Source organism: Muntiacus reevesi, chromosome 8 (genome assembly GCF_963930625.1).
Source record: "Muntiacus reevesi chromosome 8, mMunRee1.1, whole genome shotgun sequence".
Lineage (NCBI taxonomy): Eukaryota > Metazoa > Chordata > Mammalia > Artiodactyla > Cervidae > Muntiacus > Muntiacus reevesi.
Genome location: NC_089256.1, coordinates 84,938,855 through 84,957,397, shown reverse-complemented (window position 1 = coordinate 84,957,397; position 18,543 = coordinate 84,938,855). Strand labels below are relative to the sequence as shown.

The window sequence follows — 18,543 nt, the reverse complement described above, 5'->3', positions numbered from 1 at the left end:
CTCCACTATTGTTAGAGACCAAAGACTGAAGACCTTTCAACTTTGAAATGTGTTGAGGTTAATTTTATGGCCCATCATAAGCTATGAGCCATGCCATGTAGGGCCAGCCAAGACCAACAAGTCACAGTGAAGAGTTTTGGCAAAATGTGGTCCACTGGAGGAGGAAATGGTAACCCAGTCTAGTATTCTTGCTGTGACAACCCCATGAACAGTATGAAAAGGCAAAAAGTATGATACTGGAAGATGAGCTCCCTAAGATTGCAAGGCGTCCAATATATATTACTAGAGAAGAACAGAGGGCAATTACTAATAGCTCCAGAAAGAAGAAAGAGCTGGGTCAAAGCAGAAATGACACTCAGTTGTGTATGTGTCTGGTGGTGAAAGTAAGTCCAGTGCTGTAAAGAACAATATTCCATAGGAACTTGGAATAATGTTAGGTCCATGAATCAAAGTAGATTGGACATGGTCAAGCAGGAGATGGCAGGATTAAACGTTGACATCTGAGGAATCAATGAACTAGAATGGACAGGAATGGGCGAATTTAATTCAGGTGACCATTAGTATCTACTACTGTGGGCAAGGATCCCTTAGAAGAAATTAAGTAGCCCTCATAGTCAGCAAAAGTCTGAAATGCAGTACTTGGATGCAGCCTCGAAAGTGACAGAATGATCTCGGTTCATTTCCAAGGCAAACAATTCAACATCACAGTAATCCAAGTCTATGCCCCAACCAGTAATGCCAAAGAAGCTGAAGTTGACTGGTTCTATGAAAACCTATAAGACCTAGAACTAACACACACACACACACAAAAAAAAGTCCTTTTCATCATAGGGGATTAGAATGCAAAAGTAGGAAGTCAGGAGATACCGGGAATAATAGGCAAGTTTGGCCTTGGAATACAAAACGAAGCAGGGAAAAGGCTAACAGAGTTTTGCCAAGAGACACACTAGCAAACACCTTTTTCCAACAGCTTAAGAGATGACTCTACACATGGACATCACCAAACAGTCCTCCTGAATCATTGCACATGGTGATTGCAGCGATGAAATTGAAGGATTCTTGTTGTTTGAAAGGAAAGTTGTGACAAACCTGGACAACATACTAAAAAGCAAAATCATCACTTTTGTGATAAAGGTCCGTATGGTGAAAGCTCTGGTTTTTCCATTAGTCATGTATGGATGTGAGATTTGGACCATAAAGAAGACTATGTGCTGAGGAATTGATGCTTTCAAATTGTGGTGCTAGAGACAACTCTTGAGAGCCCGGTAAACTGAAAGGAAATCAAACTAGTTAATCCTAGAGGAGATCAGCCCTGAATATTCATTGGAAGGACTGATGCTGAAGCACCAATACTTTGACCACCTGATGCAAATAGCTGACTCATTGAAAAAGACCCTGATGGTGGAAAATAATGAAGGCTAAAGAAGAAGGGTAATATGATTAGTTAGCATCATTGACTCAATGGACAGGAATTTGAGCAAACTCTGGGAGATAGTGGAGGACAGAGGAACCTGGTGTCCATGGGGCCTCAAAGAATTGTCAGACATAACTTAGCAACTGAACAACAACCACAATTCATATTTGAATGGTATAGTCTCCTCTGCTCTGTTTTTTTGTGGTGTATATTTGTTATCAGTTAAAAACTTTGGGTCTAACTTTGCTTGTTTTCTTCTAGTTGCTTTGTATGGATGTTAGATTCAGGGATTGAACTGAAGCCCTTGCCAGTGAGAGCTCAGAGTCCTAACCATTGGACCTCCAGGGATTTCCTAGATTCTTTTTTGTTGTTGTTCATGATAATGTACAGAATTTTCCTGGATTGACAGTAACAGACAATTTAATTGATGGGCTGAAGATTTTGTGTGACTTACAAGGTTTCTTGAATGGCAGTGTGCTATCATTAATACAGTGAGGTGGAATTTCTTTAATAAATGGGAAACTTTATGGGGAAAGCTAGGTCTGTTTTCAGATCCTTTGATGTCATCTTGTTTTTATAGAGCCCTGAGCTTCAGCACCTTGTTTTCTCCTTCTTGTTACCACTAAGCCAGGAGTGGACACTTCCCTTTTCAAAAGTGTATCTCTTTCCCTGAGCATATGTCTTTTTTTTTTAACTCCTGTTTGGTGTGATTTTAGTTGTTTTGTAATTGGAGATAAAAGTAGATATCTGAGTTCAAAATGTCATCTTGACATGGAATCCATGTTAGTTTAATCAATATAAAAATTATAATATAATTTTAATTATAGTTGTTTTATTTTATGGTAAATATAGTCTATTTTATAGTATTCTACTTGAGACTATTTGAAGTATTGTCGTTATTTTTTTGAAAGATAAAATATTAGGATATTTATTTTGATTACATGTGTTTAGAATTTATTAGCCAATTAAGAAACTTGACAAATTGGCTTTTGAGGGCAGTAATTCATTTTATGTAGGGATGTTATGGTGATTCTTCCTATTCTGTAGATATTGAAAGCATTTATCTGGTATAATAGACATCTTACTGTCCATTTATTACTTATATATTGTGTGTTCTAGAGTGCCACATTTTTTATCAAATGTTTCTTTGGTTATAATATATCTCCATATTGGCTTTGGTACTCTAGAGACTTCTGGAGTGATTTATCAGAAAGGTATTTATTTAAGGAATGAGGGGAAAATAGCATTGTAAATTGTAGTATAGTTTCTTTGACTTTTTTGTTTCTGTGGTCAGAGAAGGAAAACTCTTTAGTTTTTATTCTTGATGGAGATCCTTCAAATATGTAATTAAATTTACTTAATAAACAGGGTTGTGAATAGTCTAGGATGTGTATTTTACTCAAAATTGTGTAATTCTTATGACTGCAAAGAAGTCAGCAGCTTAATTCATTTAAAATATGTATTTAATTTTGTGGTCTTTTTTTTTTTGTGGTCCTTTTTAACAGCCTTTAATAATATTGTTGTAAAAACTATGTTTTGGATTTGCTATCTTTTTTCTGTTTATTCTCTCCAGAGTTATGTTTTGCTTCTTGTAGTCTATTAGCAAAGTTAAGAGGCCTACAATATGATAATTAAAATAATGAATATTAAAACATTGAGGAGGGGAAACTAGTAGCTTATATTTTATGCCATGATGTTTTAAAACTTACTATTTTCTTTTAATTTGACATTATGAGTGACTTAAACTATGCATGTGCTATTGCTATCATATGTCATTGAGCCATATCAGCAACATTTATTAAAAAAAAAATACAGAATGACATGTTGCTTGTATGAAGACATAACGAACAAAATATTTTTGAAAAATGTTAGGCATATGTTTTCTACAGTTGAGTCTTTGTGTTAGGAAAAATTATAAGATGAAGTTGGAGATAATTGAGTTTATTTCAGGTATTGGGTAGGTTGGAAGGAAGTAGAGATTAGGAAAGTAGTTGCAGTGGGAAGAGTGAGGCAGATAAGTAATTGATAGAAGGCTTCTAGTTGTGGTGTTTATTTTTGCTATGATGGTGATTGAATTATCCTACTTTCTGGTTTCTCAGGGACAGGGCTAGTTTAGGCCTTTTGTCCTTATGTTATAATGCCTTCCTGGACCCTAAAAAGTATCTCTATTTTCCAAAGGCTTGAATGATGGGTGACACGATTTTCCTGTTATAGAAAACTGGCGAATATCATGTGTTTGGTTGCTAAGGTTTCCTGTGGAGAAGACAATAATCTTTAATCAAGATTATTATTATTTGCTTTCGTATATAAGAGAAATATATTGAAACTGTAATCCTTAGTCAGACTTAACATTTTAAAAGTCTGTCAGAAGTATAATACTTCCTTGTACTGGATTAGCTGTCATATGAGGGAAACATTTCATATGTTCTGGTTCAGATTTTACTCATTCATTTGGATTAGCACATCCCACAGTTACTTTTTTCTCAGTGCCTACCTACTCCCAAATCACCTGTCTGCTATCTCACGATTCAGCTGGTACTACTATTTAATCCTTATAATAATATTGAATGGTAGATATTATCAGCATTTTATAGGTGAGGAAACAGATGTCCGGAGAGGAAGTAACTTGTTTGAGGATAGCATTATATGTAGATTTAATACTTCTTTGGCTTTGGATATATTAAGAGCATATACATTTAGTTTTTAAGATACCATAAATACATGATTTCACCAATATCTGCCTTATCTATAGTCTACAAATGAGTCTGCATTTTGTCCAGTAGTGTATTTTTCTTCGTTGTTTTTGTTGTTTAGTTGCTCAGTCATGTCTGACTCTTTGCGACTTCATCAACTGCAGCATGCCAGACTTCCCGGTCCTTCACCAACTCCCAGACCTTGCTAAAACTCATGTCCATTGAATTGGTGATGCCATCCAACTATCTCATCCTCTACTGTTCCCTTCTCCTCCTGCCTTCTATCTTTCCCAGCATCAGAATCTTTCCAGTGAGTTGGCTCTTTGCATCAGGTGGACAAAGAATTAGAGCTTCAATTTCAGCATCAGTCCTTCCAATGAATATTCAGGGTTGATTTCCTTTAGGATTGGCTGTTTGATCTCCTCAAAGTCCAAGGGGATTGCACTTTCCTTGCAGTCCAAGGGGACTCTCATTTAGAAATGAACTTAAAAGTTTTGTTTAAAAAAAGAAAAACTCTTAGGGATTTGTTGTTAAGAGTTTAAGCTCATTTCTCTTTTGCTATTCTATATTTTTACTAGTTCAGTGAAAACTAATTGCCAGAATTATAATGTAAAACCTAATTAAGATAATACACTCTGTGTGTGTGTGTGTGTGTGTGTATGTGTGTGTGTGTATACTGTATATGTAGTGGCCATGGTTATCACAGAAAAGGTTCCCCCCCTTTTTTATTATTATTGCTTTCTTTTCATCCAAAAACTTTAAAGTCTGACTGAATATTATTCAAAGATTGTAGAATTATCTGTTAAAATTTTTATATACCCACATATAATAAAAGATTTAACTAGAAATGAATACATAAGTGTCTGTAGGGCAGTTCAGTTCAGTTCAGTCACTCAGTTGTGTCTGACTCTTTGTGACCCCGTGGACTGCAGCACACCAGGCCTCCCTGTCCATCATCAACTCCCGGAGCTCACTCAAACTTATGTCCATCGGGTCGGTGATGCCATCCAACCATCTCATCCTCTGTCAACCCCTTCCCCTCCTGGCTTCAATCTTTCCCAGCATCAGGGTCTTTGCAAATGAGTCAGTTCTTCGCATCAGGTGGCCAAAGTATTGGAGTTAGATTGTTGCTAAATAAACAGACTTTTGAACTCTGTGGGAGAAGGGGAGGGTTATCTGTGGTGAAACAGACCACCAGCCCAGGTGGGAGGCATGAGTCAAGTGCTCGGGCCTGTTGGGCTGGGAAGATCCAGGGGAATCGGGTGGAGAGGGAGGTGGGATGGGGGACTGGGATGGGGAATTCGTGTAACTCTATGGCTGATTCATATCAATGTATGACAAAACCCACTGAAAAATTAAAAAAAAAATTTTTTATATGGAAGATGAGTGTGTCAAAATTAAGAGAAGAAGTAGTCAAAGAGAAAATCATGCCAATTTACAGTTTGTAAATTAGGATAATGAACCCATATTGACATTCCTAGCAATAAATATTGTTTTGTTTTGTTGTTTGTTGTTTAGTTGCTAAGTTGGGTCTGACTCTTTTGTGACCCCATGGACTATAGCCCTCCAGGCTCCTCTGTCCGTGAGATTTCCCAGGCTCGAATACTGGAGAGGAGTGCCATTTCCTTCTTCAGAAAATCTTCCCAACCCAGGGATTGAATCTGCATCTCTTGCATTGACAGATGGATTCTTTACCACTGAGCCACCAGGGAAACCTGGCAATAAATATTGTCACTTGTCAAAATCACTTTTTAAAAAAAGTTTGTGATCTCATGATGCAGTATCGCTCTTTACTCACTGAATGAACCAGTTAGGGATGAAAAAGGACAGAGCTTACTACCAGGAAAACTCATATAGTTTTCTTCAAGCCCTATATATGTCCTAAGTACCCAAGACTAGTTCCTGTGATCTCCTTATCCACAATCTTTTTTTCAAATCTCTTTGATGATTTGTATTTTCTCATTTCTTATTTGTTTGATTAGTGTATCTAGGGATTTACCAAATCTGTTGATATTCTTGGGAAACCAGAATTTGGCAGTATCTAGGGTGATAGTTTAGTTTATTTGATATTATTGTATTCATTCCAGCTGTTTTGTGTTTACATGATTTATCTATATTTAGTGCATATCTTAATCATCAAGGACTTACTGTATAGCACAGGGAACTACACAATACTCTGTGATAACCTAAATGGGAAAAACATTTGGAAAAAAAAAGATACATGTATATGTATAACTGAATCACTTTGCTGTACTTCTGAAACTAACACAACATTGTTAATCAACTATTCTCTAATATAAAAAAATTTTTAAAATTTATTTATTTGGACAAACTCTGGCTTTTTTTCCCCTCTCAAGCAAAAGGTCTCATGTATTTATTACCAAACCAACCTGCTAGTGCAAAACTATAGAAACAAGAGAAAAATCATTTTCCCAATAAAACTCATCCAACTGTCCAGATAGTAGTGACACTTTCAGAGTGATAGGATGTAAGCGACTTTGACATAGCATAAATATTTGTGCCATCTCTTATGTGATTTCATATAGACCCAGTTTGATTCTTCTCCAGTGTCTCATCTTGGCGTTATACTTGGTTTATTACTTGTTTTCATCAGAATCTATTGGAGAATGGAACAGCTCTGTTTTTGTTTCTTGGCCAGAAATTGCTTAATCTTGAAAGTCTTATGGAAAGGCATGTAAACCTTTTCAGCCTCCTTTTGGGTTAATGAATATTTTTAAAGAAATCTCTTTTAGTTCATTGTTGGGGTTTTTAGCTTTACTTTTGTATTTTGTTCCTCTTCCTCCTCCTTTTTTTTCTCCTGTAAGTGGTCAATGTAAGGATTACATATATACCCTTACCATTTCAGTGTACTTAGAGTTAATATTTCACTGTTCATTGAAATGTAAAAACTTTCTAACTGTATATGTTCATTTACCTGCCCCATTATTTATTCTTTAGGGATTACATGCATTATATCTACTTTAATTATAAACCCTATAGTAAAACACTGTAATTTTTACTTTAAATTATTTTACTAAAAATAATTTTTACTTTAAAATTTTTACTTTAAAATATATATGTATTTTAACTAAATTAAGGGAAGTATTTTTTAATATTTACCCCTGGATTTACCATTTCTAGTGGCCTTTATTTCCTTTCTAAAAGTCCAAGTTTCCACCATTTATCATTCTGTTTAGCCTGAAGAATTCACTTGAATACAGACTGTAATTACATTATTAACTGTTGATGATTATGATTTACTTTTCCTTTATCTCAAAAATGCCTTTGATTTACTTTTATTTTTTGAGGGATATTTTTGCTGGGTATAAAATTCCAGTTTGGTTTCCCCCGCCCCTTTCACCATGTTAAGAATTTTGTTCCACTGTCTTCTGATCTTCATTGTTTCTGTGAGAAGCCAGTGATAATTCATGTTATTGTTCTCTTGTATGTAATGTGTCAACTTTTCTCTGAATATTTTCAAGATTTTGCTTTATCTTTAGTTTTCATGAGCTTGACTATGGTATTACTAGTCATGGTCTTCACATTTATTCTGGAGTTCATTACACTTCTTGACTGTAAGTTAAAAAATCCTTATTTGTTTGGCTGCATCTTAGTTGTGGCAGGCGGGGTCTTCATTGCATCACACAGAATCTTTCATTGTGGCACATGGGCTGTTTAGTTGTGGTACAAGGACTCAGTTGCTCCAAGGCCTGTGGGATCTCAGTTCTCTAATCAGGGATTACACCCACACCCTCTGCATTGCAGGGGTGGATTCTCAACCACTGAACCACCAGGGAAGTCCCTGTAAGTTTTTTATTCACTAAATCTGGGGAAATTTTGACTACCACTTAAAAAAAAAAACATTGATTTCTATCTCATTATTTTCTCTACTTTACTTCTGAGTTTAAATAAACATGTTAGATATTTTAATATTGTCACAGAGATTACAGAAGATGTGTTTTTCTTTTCATTTAACCATCTTTTTTCCTCTTAGTTCTTCAGATTGGACAATTTCAGTTTATCTTCAAGCACACAATGCTTTCCCCTTCTGTTGCTACCCATCTGCTTCTGGCCTCTGTTAGTATAATGTTAATTTCATATATTGTATTGTTTCCGTTACAGAATGTTTTTTCTTTCTTGTTTTTCTTCTAAAATTTCTTAGCTTTATATTTAGGACAAACATAGTTATACCTACTACTTTAAAATCCTTGCCTGCTAATTCAACATCTGACTCATCCCAGGGTTGATATCTTTTGTTACATTTCTCATGTTCATTGTATACCTAGTAATTTTGAATTTATCATGGACATGATGAATGTCATGTTTCGAATATTATGGACTCTGTTATATTCCTCTGAAGAATATGACCTTTTCTGTTTACCTTTTTTTTAAAGCAGAAAATTAAATGAACTCATTAATATGTATTAGTTGAATTAGTCTCTCTCAGTTCAGTTCAGTTCAGTCATTAGTCTCTCTAGGGGCAGTTAAATATTTAGTTCAGTTCTTCCTTCCTTAGCTGGTTGGAGTCTGCCCCTCCTGCATGATTTAAGATTCAGCCAGAGGTCTGAATAGCATTTACAGCTACAATTTTTGGCTATCTCTCCCCTGACTCTTTTCCCAAGATTCCCCTTTAATTTTCAATTGGTGATGATTTCCCTGAGTCTTTGTTCTAGTTTTTTAGACCATAAATTTTAAGGTTCTCTATTGGAGTTTTAGCTGTCCTGCATGGCACAGACTTAGGCTTGTCCTCAGAAAAGAAACTCATAAAATAACAATCTTTTTTGTTGTTGTTTCTTTTTTCCAAGTGTTGTCATTGCTGGTTCTTTTTGGTCCATAACCAAGTTGCTTGAAATTACGTTAAATAAACCAGCAACATCTTTAAATAGTAAGATTTTTTCCTTTTATAGGTCAGTGCCTTCTTTCACTCACTATTCAGTGACTTCAGACAGTTTTTTATAGTTTCTGTAGAACTGATCATCAATCTGTTAGAGACTTTTTTTGTTGGTACTGTAGGGCAGGATTTAAAAATATTTACTTTTTAAAGGCACATAATATATCCGATGTAATACTGTCCTTCATTTAATGCAAAGATAAGCTGGGTTATGTAGAAGAATAGTTTTAATGTAACTAACACAGGAAATTATGTTGAATCAATATATTAATAGAAGCAGAGTTTGTAGGGATGGGGAAGATCCTAATTCTTGGGGAATAGAATAGATCCATTTAGATTTGTTATTTTATCTTGAAGAGATTTCAGCATTGAAGACTTGATTTGAACTTTAAGACTTTTTTGACTAAACACTTTTTTGAAAACTGGTTGCAGTGCTACAAGGCTGGCGCGCTTTTTTTTTTTTCTTTTTAGTTTACTGGCTGCACTGGGTCTTCCTTGCTGTGTGCGGGCTTTTCTTTAGTTGCAGAGAGCCGGGGCTGCTCTCTAGTTGTGGTGCACAGACTTCGCGTTGCAGTGGCTGCTTTTGTTGCAGAGCATGGGCTCTAGGTGGGCAGGCTCAGTAGTTGCGGCTCACGGACTTTACAGTGCGGGCTCAGTAGTTGTATTGCACAGTCTTAGTTGCCCCGAGGCTTGTGGGGTCTTCCTGGACCAGGGGTCAAACCCATACCCCTGTGTTGGCAGGCAGATTCATATCCATTATGCCACCAGGAACCCGTGAAAACCTGAACAAACACTCTTTGACTAAATCTTATATTTTTGTAAAGTTGGCACCCTGTGTTTCCCTCACATATCACTTAGCAGAGTACTTATTCATAAAGAATCACCTTTCGATGCTCATTTCACAGAGTTAACTGAATCCTTAATTAAAACTAAATCCTTTTCTTTCAGATAATTAAAAAAATTTTATTTCATAATATAAATTATATTCTCAATGTATTTAATGAAATCTACTTACCGTAGGTCCCGATCAAGACCTCGGCCACGTTCCCACAGTCGAAGCAGTGAAAGGTCCAGCCACAGAAGAACACGTAGTCGGTCTCGGGATAGAGAACGACGTAAAGGCAGAGATAAGGAGAAAAGAGAAAAGGAAAAGGATAAAGGCAAGGACAAGGAATCACACAACATCAAGCGTGGGTAAGTTGAAGCGCGGGTAATCTAAAGCAGTGGTGACTCAGCGATTCCATGCCAGCAGTAAAACTGTATCTTCATCTTCCGATGTGCTTCTTAGATGGAAAAAAGGGGAGAATATAAGGGAGAAAGAAGAAAAGATAAGTCAAAATACTTATCTCAAATTTTTACTGTACTTCCTTTCTATTCCTGTTTTCATTTAGTATTTATAAAATGAATCTTAGAAATAAATTGTACTGTCAAAACTTATTATGTCAGTAAAGGAAAATTTACATAATTTGTTAGGAAAGTTCCATTTTCCTTATCATGAATATGATACTTAAGATTTGAAGATTATTTATGATTGAAGATGTATATTAGCTTATTAAAACTCAGAGAAAAAGAAAAAAGATAAGGAAGGGAACCACATGATTTACTATTGGTTAAGACTTCTTTCGATGTAGAATGAGGACTTCCTTAATATAAAGATATATGTGTGTGTTAGATGAGTGTATGTGCATATGAGACCCGGAGTTTATTTTTTCTGGAATTGTTATCATTAAAAGAGTTGTTCCAATTTTGGATGTTTGGATATTGAAGTCCACTCAAAATTGTTTATTTAATTAGAAGATGTTAAAATGAAACAAAATCTTTATTAGCTTAAATTACAGCTTCTTATTTGTTTTTCCAAAGTGACATTGGGGTCTTTTATTCTGTGAAGTGGAGCATCTTAGAATTTGTCCTCTCTTGTCATTCTTTCAGCACCCTTTGTGTGTTCACTTCAGCATCTCAGACACGGATTTTGTCTTTTAGTGTATCCCTTCTCAGTGTTAAATTGACGAGCTTGCGAACATCTTTGATATGGTTCCTTGAGATCTTGATTCTATAAAGAATTAAGTTTATTGAAGGATATGGAACTCTTCCCATCCCTTTCTTTTTCACAGTTGTCTGTATGCTTATTTTTATCTGGATTTACAGTGATACTATATAAAACTGCCTGGATTATTGGCTTTTATGTATTCTTTGAAATGATCCATTTATAGTGGATTTTGGGAATGTGTTACATTATTATGTGACTTTCTTTTCCCTGATCACCCTGCAGCCTTTAATGTACATTGAGCAGTCACTGCCCTATAAAATCCTGAGTTCTGTTTCTTCTAGTTTTAAGGATTGTTGAATATTAGAGATAGAGTTGGATATCTGGCTTTAAAGATAGAGAGGCTGACTTAGCCAGAGTTAGAATGAAATGAGGATCAGAGAGGGTATGGGGGGAATATATTGATAAGGGGTAAAAGTCAGAAGAATAATAGATTGGAAGAGAGCATGTAGAGTAAGTTTCTAAGACTGGAAAATATGGACTAAGAGGACAAATAAATTATGTCAGTCAAGGAAATACCTTGCTCCTTGTTCCTTTTTTTCTCTCCTCCTTTTGTTTTATGCTTTAGATGTGATGTGACTATGATTTTTACTGGTCATTAAATCTTCGCTTTCTACTTCACCAACTTTTACACTTTTAGAATAAAGTTGATATTACATAAAGTGTTGTATGGGACATTTTAAAGGTAAGAGAAAACAAGAGCATGAATAAATAAGGAGGTTGCGTAGTTTTAGGAAAGGGTCTCATATGGTGACAGTAATCTTGAAGGTCTGGGCCGGCTCTACAGTTAGATTCTTTGATCACTCAGAGTTTGTTGTGTTCAAAAGACTCATTCCTCGATGACAGGTATATAAGATAATAATATCATATTTGTCATTATTTCTTAAATCTCAACAAAGGTAATGCTGCTAAGTCACTTCAGTCGTGTCCAACTCTGTGTGACCCCATAGATGGCAGCCCACCAGGCTCCCCCGTCCCTGGGATTCTCCAGGCAAGAACACTGGAGTGGGTTGCCATTTCCTTCTCTAGTGCGTGAAAGTGAAAAGTGAAAGTGAAGTCGCTCAGTTGTGTCCGACTCTTAGCGACCTCATGGACTGCAGCCTACCAGGCTCCTCCATCCATGGGATTTTTCCAGGCAAGAGTACTGGAGTGGGGTGCCATTGCCTTCTCCGAACAAAGGTAATGAACAGGGTCAAAACATGAGGTGTCAGTTGAAGGGCCCTGAGTATGGATGCCAGAAAGCAGTGAATAGCCCGATTCAGTCATCTTCATGGTTTTAGTGGACCATAGGACTGGGTGGTATTATGTCAGTGTGCCCTTCCTTCTAGTTAGTTCTAAGTACACACAAATTCATACCCTTTGGTATGATCTAAAATCAGGATTTAGTGGGGCTATTATTGATATATACATTCAATATGGTAGTACTTACATATGACAGATGCCCCCTGTTTTGCTTCAGAAATAACTTAAATATTTTTTTCCCACAGCTTTCATGTTTATTTCCTAAACCTGATTTTTCTTTCTCTTTTAAATAGACAATTTCATTTTATTTTATTAGTGTTTTGGCTGCAGTGTGCTGTGTGTGGGATCTTAGTTCCCTGAGTAGAGATCGAACTCACGCCCCCTGTGTTAGAAGTGCAGAATCTGAACTGCTGAACCACCAGGGAAGTCTGTAAACCTGATTTTTAAGCCGTTTAGGACAGAGCATGCTGTCATATGCTCTTTTCTCTCACTCAGAATACCTAATGTACATCAGTTCAGTTCAGTTCAGTCACTCAGTGGTGTCCGACTCTTTGTGACCCCGTGAATCGTAGCATGCCAGACCTCCCTGTCCATCACCAACTCCCGGAGTTTATTCAAACTCATGCCCATCGAGTCGGTGATGCCATCCAGGCTGGATGTACATTGTTGTTAATAAAAATTTATTGGTTATTGATCAGATATGCTCACACATTCATTTGTTCACTTGTTCTGTCAACAATATTTGAATGCATTTTATTTGTCATGTGTATGTTAAGTAATCGGTACATAATGGCTGCAATCCTACTGAGAGATTTCATGCAGGTGGCAAAATAAGCATATATAGAAAGGAAGATAGATAAATTATTGCAGTGAAATCAGATGAATGTTTCAAAAGGAAACTAACTCCTATGGTTAGGATACTTCTGACTATGAGTAACAAAACCTAACTAAATGTAGCTTAAACCAAAGGCAGGAAGCTTTTTTGAAGAGCTAGATAGTAAATAACTTAGGCTTCCTGGGCCTTATGTCTCTGTTGCAAGTACTAAACTCTACCCTTTTAGCATGAAAGCAGCCATAGATAATACTAAATGAATGGCATGGCTAAATTCCAATAAAACTTTATTTTTTTAAAATGGGCAGCTGGCTAGATTTGCCCAAGGGCTGTAGTTTGTCAACCTCTGGCTTAAACGATAAGTATATTTATTGCTAATATAACCAACAGTTTGGAGGTAAGCAGACCTAGACCCTTTTTATTTTTCCAACAGGCCAGTCTCAGCACATTGGGTTTCATCTTCAGTCTTGACATATTCTAGTTGCAAGGTATTTTCATGAACATTAAACTAGTCAACCTAAATTAGTCAGCATGTTAGGGATGGGCTCTTAAAGATGTGATTTTTTTTTTTTTTTTGAAGATGTGATTTTTATACAGTGAAGGAAGGAGAAGATGGGATAGAATGTTGTATGTAAAATGAACTTCATGTGGAAATATTGATACTTGGAGGAAGGCAAAGTGAGTATGGCATACTTGAGGAACTGAAGTCCAATGGGATTGGTTTATAGAAGAGTAATAATGATGAGAGGTGTTTATCAGAACTCCTTATATGTTGTGGTGCTCCCCTGGTAGCTCAGCTGGTAAAGCAGCCACCTGCAACTAGGAGACCCCGGGTTGATACCTGGGTTGGGAAGATCTGCTGGAGAAGGGATAGGCTACCAACTCCAGTATTCTTGGGCTTCCCTGGAGGCTCAGATGGTAAAGAGTCCACCTGCAATGTGGGAGACCTGGATTTGATCCCTGGGTTGGGAAGATCCCCTGGAGAAGGAAAAGGCTACCCAATCCAGTATCCTTTCCTGGAGAATTCCATGGACAGAGGAATCTGGTAGGCTATAGTCCATGGGGTCACAAAAGTCGGACACGACTGTGCAGCTTTCACTTTCAGTTTATATGTTATATTAAAGATATTAGAGTTAATTCTATAGGCAGTGAGAAGCCAGTGAAATATCAAGTAATTTTATGATGAGGTCTACATGAACAAAATGCTTTGCTTACTGTGGATATTATAATAAGCATCTAACATTTTAAGTATATTTTCTAAGTTTTAGAAATTTTGCTAGACATATAGTATCTCATTTAATTTTCATACTAACCTAATGAAATACGTACTTTTATTATCCCATTTATACAGATGAAGACTTGTGATCATATGACTTTTAAATAAATGGCAGAGTTAGGCTTCTAATTCACATTCACTAACAATATTATCCTGACTCTTAATAGCACACAATCCATAGTTATTGATGATGATCTGTAGTGTTTGAGTTCAAGTGATATGCTGTTACTTAAATCCTAGGAAATAGCTAAAGAAAACTGAAAGAATCTTCTGTGCCTTATTTTTAGATGATTGGGTCAGATATCTGTTATTAGTAAAAGATTAATTCCTTTCTGCCTTTCTTCTGTGCTTTCCCACATTAGCATCTCATCTGTTTATTTGAAATTATTTTTCATTATATTAGTAAAACCACAAAAATTTCTAGGACTTAGTGAAATGTATTTTTGTGATCGTTTCATTGGATCTTTGAAATTTGATTTAAGGAATGCATGTAGGTGGAGAGAAAGGAAAAAAAATTCACAAATGATTGAATTAGAACTTATGTATCAGCTCATCATGATTGTATAACTCAGCAACAAGGATTTTAGCTTGTACTAAATAACCTACATGCTTTCTCGTATAAGAGAAAACAGCAGCTCATGAGAGTCTGCTTCTTTATGCATAACAATTTTTGTTTTCATCAAACCAGTTTGAAAATACAAATATTTACAAATATTGATAAGACATAAAGCATACATTTATGAAGTAGAAAGCAAGGAGAATAAGTACAATAATGGGTAAAGGAGTATTTTATAAATTGGAAAAGTAATAGGACAATTCTGAAAAACCTTTTAAAAATAGCAGCTAGTTGAGCACAAGTTCTGGAAATTCTGGGGCATTTGAATGGTTTTTATTAGGATTTATCTTATAACATCATAAATTGATCTGTTTGTTTTATTAATTTGCTGAAGAATGGAGACCTAATATAAACTAGGAGGATATCAGGTGTTTGTAGGGATTAAAAGGTATCTTTCTTTACAACAGTGAGTGAAAAATTAATACAGGAAAGACACTAACCAAGCCTTGTCTTAGATTTTATCAAGAAGGTTTCATGACTTTAATTTTTAATGTTTTACATTTAGAAAACTTGGCTTCTAGGAATATTTAATTTTAAAAATATTGATGCAGATTTTATTTGTTTATATTAGTTTTTCCCCCAAATTTTAGAACAAATATTTATTGTATCATTAGATAATTATATTTTTTTATGGGGACATGTCTTTGCAACATGAAAACAAATTTAGTAAAAATAGAGTTATTAAATTGAAATTGAACACCTAGCAATACCATTTTGTTAAGCAAACTCTTATTGAGAGTCAAAAATTAGAAATATGAAACTTTCCATGACATATTATAGTTATAACTTGGTTTGATGATGTGAACATTGTATATCCCATTTAAGTCTTCTGTGGATTAGTATCTTACTGAGCCTTTTCTAGAAGCGTTTTATTCAACCTCCAAAAAGTATGTGCTTTGTTGTTCAGTCCTGTCTGACGCTTTGCAACCCCATGGACTGCAGCCTGCCAGGCTCCTTTGTCAATGGGGATTCTCCAGTCAAGAATACTGGAGCGGGTTGCTATGCCCTCCTCCAGGGGATCTTCCCATCCCAGGGATCGAACCAGGTCTTCTGCATTGCAGGCGGATTCTTTACCGTCTGAGCCATCAGGGAAGTCATAAAAGTATAGTCAACTACTATAAAACATCTTTATAGACTTCTTTGAAAATTATTTGTTAATAAATGTCAATACTTCCAGTGACATACTACTATTGATTTTAAATCATAGTGCCATCCTTAAGAGTAGATTTTGAATGGATTGATTTTAATTTATTTTCAATCATGATTTTAAATCACCAGCTGAGAAAATTTGGTTTAAAGCATTTATTGCCAAGTAAAATGCTTTCTTAATCTGAGTAACTTTAGGATACATCAGGAACCTAATGCATTTTCCTTTATGAGACACTACTGTAAAAGCTTTTCACTTTTACTATTCCCTCATTAGCTTTTCAAGAACTTCTGCAATAGTTTGCCCAAACACTTGAATTGATAACTTTTTCCTTTGCGTAACTTTCTGAAACGTTCTACTTTAAGAGAGGTAAGACTTTCCCTCTGTGTATACAGAATGCACTGCAGCAGTGCTTTTGGGTGGGTAATGTGAGATGGACGTGTTTAAATAGAATTTCTTAAATGTGACTCCCACTAAATCAATTGTCTTCTTTAAGTCTCTTTGAAAGTTTATCTAGAAGTCACAGGAATAGCAGTGAAATTAAGCTTTGGATATAACCCATGGCTTATAGTTCCCTATATGTAAAATCTTCCACGGAAGAGTTGACTCTGCTATGTAATTAGAAGTTATATTGCTTATATTAAAGTTATTTTAGGTATATTTTTATATAATAAAAACACAGAAAGTATATCAACAGAGACAACATATACTTTTTGTTCATGGGAATTGCTATATTTTGAACATGTAGCCATTATGAATGAAAGTGAAAGTTGCTCAATAACATTGACTCTTTGCGACCCCATGGACTTCCATACAGTCCATGGAAGTCTCCAGGGAAGAATACTGGAGTGGGTATCCTTCCCCTTCTTCAGGAGATCTTCCCAACCCAGGGATTGAACCCAGATCTCTTGCATTGCAGGTGGATTCTTTACCAGCTGAGCCATAAGGGAAACCCAGCCTTTATGAATAGTGCATCTTAAAAAAAAAAAAAAAGTATGCTAAAGGGTTTAGATTCTGGGAAAGTTAAATTGCAGAAATTAGAATTAATGCTCATTTTAAATCTTCCACATTTTTTCCTTTACAAGACAAGTTATTTTCTGTGAACTTTAATTTATTCTTCTATAAAATGTGGATATTAATAATTAAAAAGTATTAGAATTAGTTTTAAGAAGTTTAGTATCATGTAGTAGTCATACTCTATGTATAAAGATATGGCTTTGAACTTAGCAATGTTCCTATCTTCAGTTGTAGAATTGCATGTATTAAATTCCTGTTGATGAGGTTTTTCCTACCTAGTGCTTGGCAGAAGATGTTGGAAGTGGTTTGGGAATGCTGGACTTGAGTTTGACAGCAGTTACATACTCTTAGAGGCTGTCATATTTTTCTTTACCTCTTATTTCTTTATGCAGCAGGAAGTCATTTATGCTAATTTGCCCCTATTTGCATATAGGTTATAGAGTTCTGTGGTGCAGAGTGTGCTTAGAACTCCTTTTAAGTGTCTGTTTGGATCAAAGCAGGGCTGTGTGATAGCTGTTGTCTGACACCAAGCTGTGTGGTGTTGTTTTCATTAAACATTTATCACACTTCGGATGTGACAGCAGGCAACTTTGTGCCAGGATAACATGTTTTCATGCAAAATTTATTGAAAAAGACGAGACTTTGTAAAGAGATCTTGTTGCCTTTCACCAGTGGCGAAGGGTAAATGGTTCGAAGGAAATATACCTTTAACACATGTCATTGTAACATGCAAAAGAAGCTTCGTACTGTCAGTTTTGTTAAACAGATAAACAAATACATCTTGAAAGTGCATGTGCTGGATTTTTCTTCCTTTTTAAAGCTTTTACAGTTTACTTATGAACTGAATGAATGCCATAACAGTGGCTTATTATGTTGTTAGGAGTATTTTATATGACAGTGAAATTTACCACCTAACTTACATTATGTGGGTTTGAATATTTGTCACCAGGTATTATTGAATAGTTTTGTTCAACAGGAGCAGTCTAATTTTTTTAAAAGGTGAGATTGAGAAAGGAAATCCATCATAACAAAAAGAATAATCAACAAGAGCAGGAGACATTGGTTTCATAAGTTCTCCCCCAGGTCACCACCTTTCTCTTATTCATCATATTAGTACACTTTCATTATCCCAGAGTTTGCCCAATGGAATTTGACATGAATTATGCCTGGTAGAGCATTAAATGGCATGAATTATAAGCTCAGTCTTTGTTTTTTGTGGTTGTTTGACTGTGAAAAGCCTTGGAATGAGAGGAGATACTTTTATTTTCCTTTTTCATTCCATTAGAAGCTGAGGAATTATAATTATGTGAAGAATTGGTAAGAGTGAAAGTAGGCTCAAGCTGGACTTTTTAATATGTTTTATCACATGGA

The 18,543-nt window shown here is 35.6% G+C and overlaps 1 protein-coding gene across 2 annotated transcripts in view; it reads left to right on the top strand.

Annotated features, from left to right (window-relative positions):
• RSRC1 (arginine and serine rich coiled-coil 1) overlaps positions 1 to 18,543 on the top strand; it is a 398,933-nt gene that overhangs the window by 86,522 nt on the left and 293,868 nt on the right. For both annotated transcript variants that reach the window (XM_065943091.1, XM_065943089.1), the window contains exon 4: positions 10,019 to 10,192. In XM_065943091.1, coding sequence (XP_065799163.1) covers positions 10,019 to 10,192 — 174 coding nt within the window. The remainder of the gene's footprint in view (positions 1 to 10,018; positions 10,193 to 18,543) is intronic.